This window comes from Cucumis sativus, chromosome 4, assembly GCF_000004075.3.
Source record: "Cucumis sativus cultivar 9930 chromosome 4, Cucumber_9930_V3, whole genome shotgun sequence".
Taxonomy (NCBI): Eukaryota; Viridiplantae; Streptophyta; class Magnoliopsida; order Cucurbitales; family Cucurbitaceae; genus Cucumis; species Cucumis sativus.
Genome location: NC_026658.2, coordinates 11,760,924 through 11,773,917, shown reverse-complemented (window position 1 = coordinate 11,773,917; position 12,994 = coordinate 11,760,924). Strand labels below are relative to the sequence as shown.

The 12,994-nt window shown below is 43.5% G+C and overlaps 1 protein-coding gene across 1 annotated transcript; it reads right to left on the bottom strand.

The window, feature by feature from the left end:
• Nucleotides 1-1,243: 1,243 nt before the first annotated feature.
• Nucleotides 1,244-2,521, bottom strand: LOC116403413. Its single transcript, XM_031884548.1, has one exon. The coding sequence runs from the start codon at nucleotides 2,519-2,521 to the stop codon at nucleotides 1,244-1,246; it is 1,278 nt and encodes a 425-aa protein (XP_031740408.1).
• Between the last annotated feature and the right edge of the window lie 10,473 nt (nucleotides 2,522-12,994).

Sequence of the window (12,994 nt, the reverse complement as noted above, 5' to 3'; positions counted from 1 at the left end):
GATCGACTCACCCCAGCATCGATCTCCAAGAGCGATCTCCCTTTAAGGATATAAGATTCCACCCAAGCAACCCATAAACTACCAGATTTAACAAGTAGCAACCATAATATCTTCAACGTGCTTGCTATATTCCAAGAAGATCCATCGCGAATATCAAGACCTCCTTCATCAAAAGGAAGACAAACCTCATCCCAGGCAACTTTAGCACCACCTCTTCCCTCCTCGTTACCTCTCCACAAATAAGCCCTCAAGATCTTATCAACGTCTCTGTGGACTTTCATAGGAAGCATGAACACACTAGCCCAATAAACCTGAAGGCTCCTAAGGACTGAGCGAACAAGCTGAAGTCTACCTGCAAAAGATAACACTCTAGCAGACCAAGACCGAATACGACTGGTAATACGCTGAATAAGGGGATCACAATCAGAGCTCCGCAATCTTCTAGAGAGGAGAGGAAGCCCAAGATAACGAACAGGGAGATGACCAATGGAAAAACCCATGTTAGCAGCAAGCCGAGAGGCTTTCGAACTATTAACCCCCACAAGAAAAATTAAGCTTTTAGCAAGATTAGCAAACAGTCCCGAAAGCTCACCAAACCTCTTAATAGTCTCTTTTATGAAACTCATAGAATGATTATCAGCAGTACAAAAGATCATCAGGTCATCTACAAAAGTAAGATGAGTTAATCTGACCTTCTCACAAAACTAGTGGAATTGAAAATTCTGAGGTAGGCTGTTCAACATGCGAGAAAGCACCTCCATGACCATCACAAATAAGAACGGGGATAAAAGGTCACCTTGTCTAAGTCCTTTCCTCCCATGGAAAAAACCTTCCAACGATCCATTAATCATAATGGAGAACATCAGAGAGGTCACACACGCTCGAACCCAACTCACAAATCTTAAAGGCGTACCTATGGCAATCAGCAGGCCAAAGAGGAAATCCCAATTAACATAATCATAAGCTTTTTGGAGGTCAACCTTCATAGTGCACCGAGGTTTTCCTGTGTGCAAATGGTATGCCCCTACAAGCTCCTGACAAAGAAGAATATTGTCAATAATACTCCTCCCAGGGATGAAAGCTGGCTGATTTCCACTAACAAAAGAAGGAAGCCACACACGAAGCCTATCTGCCAATATTCTTGAAATGCACTTATAAATAACGCTGCAACAAGATATAGGGCTGAAATCCTCCAATCGATCAGCACCATTCCTTTTAGGAATAAGTGTAATAGCAGTCGTATTCACCCTTGAGGGAAGTAATTGGTCTCAAAGAAGTGTAAGACGACATCACAGAAACCCTCTCCAACCACCGTCCAAGCTCCTTTGAAGAAGCCAACTGAATACCCATCAGGGCCTGGAGCCTTTCCACCATCCATGGAGAACAGAACACGTCTCACTTCCTCCCTGCCAATAGGCGACTGGAGGGCCTGACAACACTCCTCAGTCCATCTAAACTGAACAATCTCCTCAATACTAGTAGAGAGCTCTCCATAGCTAATATTCTGAGAACCCAGACTATCTTTGAAATAATTCACTACCACCTGAGTCACCTGATCATGGTTAGTCAACCGATTTCCATCTGGGTCAATAACTGATCTCAAAGCATTGCTGCTCTGCCTTGATCGAACAGATCGATGAAAAAAGGCAGTATTCTGGTCATCTAGCTTCAACCATCTGGTTCGCGACTTCTGACGCATAGCGGCTTCCTCCACTCTAACCGCTTTCCAAAAGTTTACCGTGGCTAAGCTCGCGTGATTACTCGCCTCCTCCGACAGAGAGTTCGTCTCCATCTCTCTTTCAGCTCGGTCCATGGTATCATTGGCAAGACGAACATCCTCACTGATGGTCCGGATATGCCTACCAAAATGTCTGCGAAGAATCGACTTGAGATTTCTTAAGTTCCTCACAATATTCACAATTGGAGAAACTCTAGTATCTTTGGTCCAAGCAGAGGACACAACATCCATAAAGGACGCTTCTTGAACCCAATGGTTAAAGAAACGAAAAGAGACCACTTGTTGGCTTCGCTGATTACTGGGATAGACAAGTATGGGAGAATGATCAGAAATACCCCACGGGAGGACGTTAACCCTCATGTTAGGCCATGTACTAAGCCCCTCATCATTCACTAGGATACGATCAAGTCTCTTCATCAAACCCGACCCATGTATCTTACTAGTCCAAGTAAACCAGTTCCCCTGGACCGCGTGTTCAACAAGGTCCGCCTCTCGAATAGCCATGTCAAACTCCTCCATATCCCCCACGTTCGGAGCACCCCCGAATGCTTCAGACTGGAGTCTGATGGTGTTAAAATCACCCAAGACCATACCCGGTCCTCTCCAACCAGCAGAGATCTCAGCCATTTGCCTCCATAAAACACGTCTCTCGATGTTACTATTATAGGCATACACACACAGAACCTCTACCTTCTCCCCAGAGATCAAATCTGTTATTACACCAAAAATAAACTGGTCGACAACCTCGTTAGTCGTGAACACAAAACTGTTACGTTTCCACATAATCCACATTCGACCTGCTCCACTATCGCTGTAGTTACTAATGAACCCCCACGAATCACAAATCTTCTAGATATCGAGACAAAGTTCTCCTCTCGAACTCTAGTCTCCAGGATGCAACAGAAACCCACCGTAGACACAGCTAAGAAGTCCTTCACCGCTCTACACTTTATAGGGCTATTAAGGCCCCGCACGTTCCACGTACACCAACTAACCATGAGGTCGTATGGGAGCCGCCTCTCCCATAGGAATTACATCACCTGCAGTACTCAAAAGGACCATAGAAGAGTCATCTACTCGTAAGGGAGGAGGGGAGGCATCCACTATAGATAAAGGCCATTTATCTCCTTTATCCACCTCCATGAGGTTGTTAAAGGAGTTAGTGATACTCACTTCCGCCCTTTTCCCTCTGTCCCAAATAGAGATCATTCCCCTATTTTTCCTGTCAACTGGGGTAAATTCCTCCCAATTTACCTCCACCTTTTCAGGCAGTTTATGGGTAATAATTTCTCCTTCTTCCATGTGTTGGAAGGATTCCAACACAACATCTTCATACTCCCCACAAATTGGAACCACCTCTTTAGTAGGAACAACCTCTTTAACAGGAACCTCTTTACTTGCAGCTTCCTTTTTACTATCTTCATTGCCTCTTTTCTTAGGGCAGGTGTTCTGCGAGTGTCCAAAAGATCGACACAAGTTACATTTTTTCGGTTTCCACTCATAAGTGACAGTTACAATAAATTCCTCTCCTCTAAGGTTGACTGTTACTTCGGCAGGCATAATACTGTCCACATTCAATTCCACACATATACGGGCATAAGAAAGACGACGCCTCTCTTTAGTAGCAAGATCAACTGAAAGAGGTTTTCCTATTGCACTCGCTACCACAGCCAAACCAGCATCCGTCCATAGCTCCAACGGAATCCTCCCTAACTTTATCAAAACATGAACTGAATCAAAGACAAAGGATTCAGGAACTATACCTGGAGTCCATTTGCGGAGGAGCATAGGTTTGCCTCCAAGGTGCCATGGGCCACGGGATAAGATCCACTCTATCGACTTCAGATGTTTGAATTGAAAGCAGATGAGCCCATTCTCCATCAGAGTAATTGTTGGCATTTCAATTCTACCCCAAATCTTCTCTATAAGACGATAGATGACTAGATACAGCAATTTTGCATCAATTAATTGGCTGACGAGGGAGTTCTCCCACACTCTAACTCCTTGACTAATAACTTCTTCAAACGGGGTCACCACAATTTTCTCTCCCACGGTAGTCAGAGGTGTATAGGTCATAGAGAAACCTCTTGTTGAGCCAAATAAGGAAGCCCATGAATTTTGCCTGCACCTCCAGAATTATTAGATTTCTGCACCTCATGCCCACGAATCGAAACAGGCGGCCCACCATTTGAATTAATACCAAACGATTCTCTAATGGCTGGCCCATCATTCAAATGCCCATCAACCGGCCCAATCTTTGGGGCACTTGCAATAGCATCCAGCCCAGGTCCATATCCTTCGGCTGTTGCAATTTGCCCAACATGCTGAACACTTGAAGCACCAGCAGGTAAGCACTCCTTCTGTGAGATCCCAGTTTCGTGTGAGATGGACGGCCCATCATTCAACGATGGCCCATCAACCAGAAATCCATGACCAATTCCATTCGTAAATGTGTCCACACCATTCGGCTTCAGCCCCTTTACCGGCTCACTGGGCTTCATCACGTTTTCATTCAAAACAATCGGCCCACACGCCTTTGGGCCAACAATCTTCATGGGACCATCTCCGCTCGGTCCATTTCCTGTATTTCAGTTTTTATATGTTTCACGGTTCACGTAAACCGGTTCGGGTCCACTCATGTCCGACCATTTCTTCCTCACAGAAATTAGGTCAGCCTTTGCAGTCGCCGCCCTTCGGTCGTTCGCCGCCATATCATGTACGCGTTGAAGGCTTGACATCACACGTTTCTTCACCTCCTCAATGTCACTGGATAATTTCTTCATCGTTTCATGCTTAGGACATCAACCCAACACCCGTGATGATCTTTTCGGCCCAATCTGGGAACACGAATGAACTAAAAAAGAATTGAAATTCAACCGAGGAGATTCATGCGAGATCCCTTCAGCGAGTGAATTAAATCACGGTCTTCAAACCCAGAACTGATAGCCAATAAATCGATTCGTACCACACGCAATACTTTCAAGATAGTTCAAATCAATTCAGCTTGGAAATCGATTTAAACAATTTCTAGACAGACGTTAATTCTCCCGAATCAAAACGAATATCATTCGTAATGGTTCAATTGATCAATTGTAATCAATTTCGAAATGGATACCAAATGACATTAGTTTTCACATTCAATCTGCCAAAACCGAACGAATTACCTTCGAATTTGATCCCTTGCTGACCGCAGCACTCACCAGCCGTTCGCCTCCTTCACCACCCGAGTGAGAGAACTTGGAAATCCTAGAGAGACGCGTGTGAGGTACACGCGCCCGAGATGAAAATTTTTCCTTTTTTACTCTAATTGAGTTTGATTGAGGGCTTTGAAAAGAGGAGGAATTCTCTCTGATCCACAATAGGGGAAAACAAGGCTTGTTGTCACTTCGAATGGAGCAGTTAAACTTAGCATTGAGTTTGATTGAGGGCTTTGAAAAGAGGAGGAATCCTCTCTGATCCACAATAGGGGAAAACGAGGCTTGTTGTCACTTCGAAGGGAGTAATCAAACTTTGAAACTAAGTGTAGAACCATAGAGAGATTACCCCACCGGTTCTAGCAAGGCCTATTACCATATTTCATACCAAAGAAAGAAAAAAGAGGCTTGTAAATGCAAACCATAAAAATGTGAGACAATCAACAACTATAAAAAAAACATATGCAATATGCATTGAAAAAAGCTCATAAAAATTAGAGAGTCAAGTCGATTAAGTCAAGTAGAATGTGTTGAGTTCCCTAACTATTAGTGCTTTTGGGGGAAAATTTCACTTTTGGCCTAACCAAAACTAGACCACCTATTCTTAGCGTTCTAAACATAGCATCAAGTTTGATTGAGGGCTTTAAAAAGAGGAGGAATCCTCCCCAAACCACGGAAGGGGGAAAATGAGGGTCGTCACTCTGAAGGGAGCAGTCAAACTTAGCATTGAGTTTGATTGGAGGCTTTGAAAAGAGGAGGAATCTGATAGACCCCCTATATTACATCTGTACAGCGGAAGAGGGACAAAGAAATTAAAAAAAATATATCACGTGCACATGAATAGCATGTGAGGGTTAGTTACCTTATTGTTAGTATAAATAAAAAGTAATCGTGGGCGGGAAAGTTAGGTTTTGTTTGAGAAAGTGAATTTCTATTCTTCCTTGAGAGAGAGGATAACAGGAGTGGGATTTCATAATGTAATTAGGATTTCATTCCTATTCTATCATTAATAATATAGTAGCAATTTCATTCCAAGAGTGGTTTCCATCAAATTGGTATCAGAGCATTGATCTCGGGCAAGAAGAATGCAAATGGTTCAGACTCGGATCGAAGAGATGGAGACGTTTGACCAGGAAATACAAGACATTAAGAAAGAGATTAGTAAGATACTGGTGATCGAAAAGACGTTGGCCAAAATATCCAAAAATATGGAGAGGTAGAATCAGATGATGTTACGAATTATGGAATCGACAACAATGCACAATTCATCGACGAAGAATGTGGACGAAGGCGAAGGGTGACCAAGATGGGAGAACGAAACAGGGAAGGAAGGAAAGAAAATAGATGATGAAAGTAATAGTGACTGCAATAAGTTTAAGAAGGTGGAGATGTCGATATTCAATGGAGATGATCCCGATTCTTGGCTGTTTTGCGTAGAGAGGTATTTGAACATTCATAAACTTACTGAATTTGAGAAAATGACTGTATCCACTATTAGTTTTGAGGGACTAGCATTGAACTTTTACCGTTCTCAAGAAGAACGAGAGAACTTTGTAGATTGGGTGAATATGAAGGAAAGATTATTGTGCGATTTCGATCCGTTAGGGAGGAATCGTTGTATGTAAGGTTCTTGCAAATTCAACAAAAGACAACGATAGAGGAATATCAAAATTTATTCGATAAGTGCGTAGCTCCTTTGTCGGACCTATTAGAGAAGGTGGTAAAAGAGACATTTATGTCGGGATTGAAACTGTGGATCTAGGCGGAGATGGATTTATGTGAGTCGAAGGGATTAGCACAAATGATACGAATTGCGCAAAAGGTAGAGAACAAGGAAGATATACGTCAGGAAGCAAATCTTTTTGGATATTCTGGAGAAAAGGTGATAAACTCCCATAATAGCACCAAGGCTAATACCATTGCGAATACAGAAGAAAGTAAAGGAGGAATGAATTGGCCGATGAGAACTATTACTCTACGAGGAACAACAAAAGAGGAAGTACGGAAAGAGGGACAGACGAAGCGCTTATTTGATGCTGAATTTCAATCTAGAAAGAAGGGATTGTGCTTTCGCTGTAATGAGAAATATTCTCATGACCACAAATGCAAGATGAAAGATCAAAGAGAATTGTGAATGATTGTTGTGAAGGAAGAAGGCGAGGAGTATGAAATTATTGAAGAAGGAGGAATTGATCAGAAAGAATTGAATGCCCCTGAGATCGTAGAGGAGAGTCAAATGATGGTGGAATTATCCATTAATTATGTGGTGGGATTATCCAACCTAGGGAAAATGAAGGTAAAAGAGATGATACAAGGGAAGGTGGCTATAATACTAATTGATTGTGGAGTCACACGCAATTTCATTTCAGAAAAAAATAGTGAAAGAGTTGTAACTGAGTACAAGAGAAACGTCAAATTATGGAGTCATTTTGGGCTCGGGCACTGTAGTCAAAGGGAAGGTAATTTGTGAAGATGTTGAGTTAATGCTGGGAGACTAGAAGGTAGTGAATGAGTTTTTATCCTTGAAGTTGGGAGGGGTAGTTGCCATACTTGGAATGCAGTGATTGTATTCCTTGGGAACGACTGGAGTGAATTGGAAGAATCTGATGTTAACATTTACATATCAGGGGAAGAAGGTGATAATCCAAGGAGATCCGAGCCTAACCAAGGCCAAGGTCTGTCTTAAGAAGTTTACGAAAACATTGGGGGGAAGAAGATCAAGGCTTTTTAGTAGAGTGCAGAGCCTTAGAGAAAAGTTAATCCTTAGAAGAAGAGAACTCATGGGAGGTCGAATTAAAGTTGGTGTAGAAAATAGAATTCGACAAGTTTAGGAAAGGTACCTTAGTCCAAAAAATTAGAGATTCGATCTCTATTCCCATGTGTTGAATTAAAAAAGGGTGGTTAATGCTATTTGTTTTGGGAAGCAGTTCTTTAACAAAGGTTGTCCAACTTATGTTTGAACATAAAATTATTTATTGATTTAGAGATCGAAAGGTACCTTAGTCCAAAAATTCGATTACTTTCAAGATACATATCTCACTTACTTTCCTCAACGTAAGTTCCAACTCACTGAAGTATTGGCGAACTGAACCCTCAACAATTCATATATTGGTTGTGAATTTAAGGGAGCCCAACGTTACTCCCAACACCTCAACGCACGACTATCGAACTCGTAGCAAAAATCCTAAGTGTGGGTCGGTCAGCGGTCAGCCAAAGGAGACGTGGCGGCTGCCTCAAAATCGACCGACGATCTGACGCGGCGACCGGGCTTCACAAGATGTATGCATCGACGACTTCACGGAGGTGAAGACAGACGCGGTCGGAGAGTCGCGTGGCAGTGCAGAAAACAGAGGAGAACGAAATGGGCGACGGCTGGAAACAGAGGTTGCGCGGCAGGGCTTCACGAACCGGCCGACGGTTGCAGCGACGGATCTGGGTTACTGCGAACTGCAAGGGTGAAGCACGAGCGGCAGCGAGGACCTGGACGGCTCGGCGATGCAGATCTGGACGACGGTTGTGAGCGGGGAGGCACGACAGTTACAGGTGGATGGGCGCGGCGGTTTCAATCCGAAGGAGAAAAGAGAGGGTGGCGGTTGGGTTCGGCTTCGGTGAATGGAGACGGAAACAGACGAACGGAGAGTCACGCGGGACGACTGCTGCAAGGTTGCTTCGCGAACGGAGATGGAGAACGGAAGGGAGGGTCGCGGCGCTGGGCGGAAGAAGAAAAGGGAAAAAAGAAATTTTCATTTTCTTTTCTTTTTATTTAAAAAAATATATAAAATAATTATAATAAAAAATATAAAATAAATATATATATATATATTTAAAATTTTCATTTTCTTTTCTTTTATTTAATAAAATGTAAAATAAATATAATAATAAAAATATAATTAAATACATATACATATTTAATTATATTAATACATTTTCAAATCTTCTTTCTCCCCTTCAACATATTTTAAAAAAAAAATCTTGAACAAATCGAAATAATTCTCTCAAAATAATTTGCCTTCAAGTTTGGGGCGTTACATGAATATTTCTCCCTCAGGCTTATCTCTCACTTCTTCTCAATTTATTTTCAATTTTTCTGTGTGCTTCTCACAGTGTATGCATAATCTCTCTTTCATTTTGATCTTCATCTCCATTTCAAATATCTCCCACACAAAGAACTAAGAACTGAGTAAAGTAACTGAGAGAGCATTTTGTTTTTCCCTTCATATGGTTGGTTACTTTTTGTCAATTAAATGAAAAGTGAAGAATAAGATAAGATTTTCTTTACCCATTTGCCATCATCATCAAAGCTATTTACCTCATTTTTGTTCACACACACACAACTTCATTTTGTTGGATTACACTCATTTGAGAAAATAGCAAAATTTTATTAGAAGAATAGCAAACATGAGCATTTCACGTGTTTTGAATTTTCATTAACCCTAAAATCTCCTCGCCTGCTTTTTAGTTAAACTGTAACTAATTTTGAAATATGCAAAATTTTAGCATAAATATTGATTTCCTCCTACATTATCTTAACACACTTTTTTTACCTCCAAATATTGGATTTGTATCAAATCTTTATTTTCAAATTTTACTTTATCCAAATTTTCATTTTTCAAAATTTCATCGTTATTCTACTTTTATTTTTGTATTTCATATATATATATATATATATTTATAATATTTAATCTTATTTTTTCTCTTTTCCTATTCATCTTCTTCCTTTCTCTTCCTCTTCAACCTACGGCCACACCACCGTCTCTTTTCTTCCTTCTCTTTTCATTCTCCAATCAACTTCATCATCGTCTTCCACCTACACCGAACGTCAATCAAATTTTGTCCTATCGTCGCATCACCGTTAGACCGAGTCACTCCGGTTCCGTCACGCCATGTATGTTTAGATTTGAATTGTTCGGTTATTTGTTGCACCGATCCGTCTCCGTTAGAATTTGATTCTCCACAATTTGGGTAAGTTATGGAATTTACATATAGAGTGAATTGAATGGATTAAATTGTTTGTAGAAGTGATTGATTTCTCTTCAATTATGTTCAGGTCGGTTCGTTGCACTTTAGTTTGAAAAATAAGCTTAAGTAAGGTTATAAGGTAAGGGATTCTCTACTATTGGACTCACCTATAGTTCTGAATTGTGTTGTCTGTATAGTTACCTCCGATTGAGTAAAGATGTCGAAACGATTGGGACGGAACCAAGAAACCGAGTCAAGGGCATCACCGTTCGGCTTTGTGGGCAAGACTCTTCGAGATCACTCAAATCGGACCGTCCAGTGGTTAGATGTGAACTTTCGAGGCCTCCGACCCCGTTCTGAGTCCGGTCGTTCCTTTCTAGGTCATTGTGCCTTTCTTTGACGTTTTGGGACGGAACCAAGAAACCGAGTTTGGGCATCACCGTTCGGCTTTTGTCGGCAAGAAACTTTGAGATCACTCAGCATCAGACCGCCCAGTGGTTAGATGTGAAGTTTCGAGGCCTCCAACCCCGTTTTGAGTCCGGCCGTTCCTTTCTAGGCCATTGTGCCTTTCTTCGACGTTTTGGGACGGAACCAAGAAACTGAGTCTAGGGCATCATCGTTCAGCTTTTGTGGGCAAGAAACTTCGAGATCACTCAGAATCAGACCGTCCAGTGCTTAGATGTGAACTTTTGAGGACTCTGACCCTTGTCTGAGTCCGGTCGTTCCTTTCTAGGCCATTGTGCCTTTCGTCGGCGTTTTGGGACGAAACCAAGAAACCGAGTCTGGGCCATCACCTTCCCCCTTTTGTGGGCAAGAAACTTCAAGATCACTTAGAATACGACCGCCCAGTGGTTAGATGTGAACCTTCGAGGCCTCCGACTCCGTTCTGAGTCTGGTCATTCCTTCCTAGGCCATTATGCCTTTCTCCGGCGTTTTGGGACGGAACCAAGAAACTGAGTCTAGGGCATCACCGTTCGCCTTTTGTGGGTAAGAAACTTCGAGATCACTAAGAATCGAACCGCCCAGTGGCTAGATGTGAACTTTCGAGGTTTCCGACCCCTGTCTGAGTCTGGTCGTTCCTTTCTAAGCCATTGTGCCTTTCTTTGGCGGTTTGGGACGGAACCAAGAAACGGAGTTTGGGCATCACCGTTCGGTTGTTGTGGGTAAGAAACTTCGAGATCACTCAGAAACGGACCGCCCACTGGTTAGATGTGAACTTTCGAGGCCTCGGACCCCGTTCTGAGTTCGGTCGTTCCTTTCTAGGCCATTGTGCCTTTCTTCGGCGTTTGTAGACGGAACCAAGAAACCGAGTATGGGCCATCACCGTTCGGCTTTTGTAGGCAAGAAACTTTTAGATCACTCAGAATCGGACCGTCCAGTGGTTAGATGTGAACTTTTGAGGCCTCCGACACCGTTCTGAGTCCGGCCGTTCCTTTCTAGGTCATTGTGCCTTTCTTCGGCATTTTGGGACGAAACCAAGAAATCGAGTCTAGGGCATCACCGTTCGGCTTTTGTGGGCAAGAATGTTTAAGATCACTCAGAATCGGACCGCCCAGTGGTTAGATGTGAATTTTGGAGACCTCGGACCCCGTTCTGAGTTTGGTCGTTCCTTTCTAGGCCATTGTCCCTTTCTTCGGCATTTTGAGACGAAACCAACAAACCGAGTCTAGGGCATCATCGTTCAGCTTTTGTGGGCAAGCAACTTCGAGATCACTCAGAATCGGACCGCCCAGTGGCTAGATGTGAACTTTCGAGGACTCCGACCCTTGTCTGCGTCCGGTCGTTCCTTTCTAGGCCACTGTGGCTTTCTTCGACGTTTTGAGACGGAACCAAGAAACCGAGTCTGGGGCATCACCGTTCGCCTTTTGTGGGCAAGAAACTTTGAGATCACTCAGAATCGGACCGCCCAGTGGCTAGATGTGAACTTTCGAGGACTCTGACCCCTGTCTAAGTCCGATCGTTCCTTTCTAAGCCATTGTGCCTTTCTTTGGCGTTTTGGGACGGAACCAAGAAACCGAGTCTAGGGCATCACCGTTCAGCTTTTGTCGACAAGAAACTTCAAGATCACTCATAATTTGACCGCCCAGTGGTTAGATGTGAACTTTCGAGGCCTCCGACCCCGTTCTGAGTCCGGTCGTTGCATTCTAGGCCACTGTGCCATTCTTGGTCGTTTTGCGACGGAAACAAGAAACCGGGTATGGGGCATCACCGTTCGGTATTTGTAGGCAAGAAACTTCGAGATCACTCAGAATTAGACCGCCCAGTGGTTAGATGTGAACTTTCAAGGCCTCCGACCTCGTTCTAAGGTTGGTCGTGCGTTTCTAGGCCATTGTGCCTTTCTTGGTTCTTTTGCGACAGAACAAAAGAAATCGGGTATGGGGCATCACCGTTCGGCTTTTGTGGGCAAGAAACTTCGAGATCACTCAGAATCAGACCGCCTAGTGGTTAGATGTGAACTTTTGAGGCCTCCGACCCCGTTCTGAGTCCGGTCGTTGCTTTCTAGGCCATTGTGCCTTTCTTGGGAGTTTTGCGGCGGAACCAAGAAATCGAGTCTGGGAATCTCCGTTTGGCTTTTGTGGGCAAGAAACTTCGAGATCACTCAGAATCAGACCGCCCAATGGTTAGATGTGAACTTCTGAGGCCTTCGACCCCGTTCTGAGTCTGCTCGTTCCTTTCTAGGCCACTGTGCCTTTCTTCGGCGTTTTGGGACCGAACCAAGACACCGAGTCGGGGGCATCACCATTCGGCTTTTGTGGGAAAGAAACTTTGAGATCACTCAGAATCAGACTGCCACGTGGTTGGATGTGAACTTTTGAGGCCTCTGATCCCGTTCTGAGTCAGATCGTTCCTTTCTAGGTCGTTGTGCCTTTCTTCCGAGTTTTGGGACGGAACCAAGAAACTGAGTCTGGGCATCACCGTTCGGCTTTTGTGGGCAAGAAACTTCGAGATCACTCATAATCGGACCATCCAGTGGTTAGATGTGAACTTTCGAAGCCTCCGACCCCATTCTGAGTCCGGTCGTTGCTTTCTAGGCCATTGTGCCTTTCTTGGGCGTTTAACGACAGAACCAAGAAACCGGGTATGGGCATCACCGTTCGGCTGT

Bases quoted from the DNA above. Each gene is read 5' to 3' on its own strand.
- LOC116403413 (XM_031884548.1), bottom strand. From the start codon at position 2,521: ATGTGGAAACGTAACAGTTTTGTGTTCACGACTAACGAGGTTGTCGAC.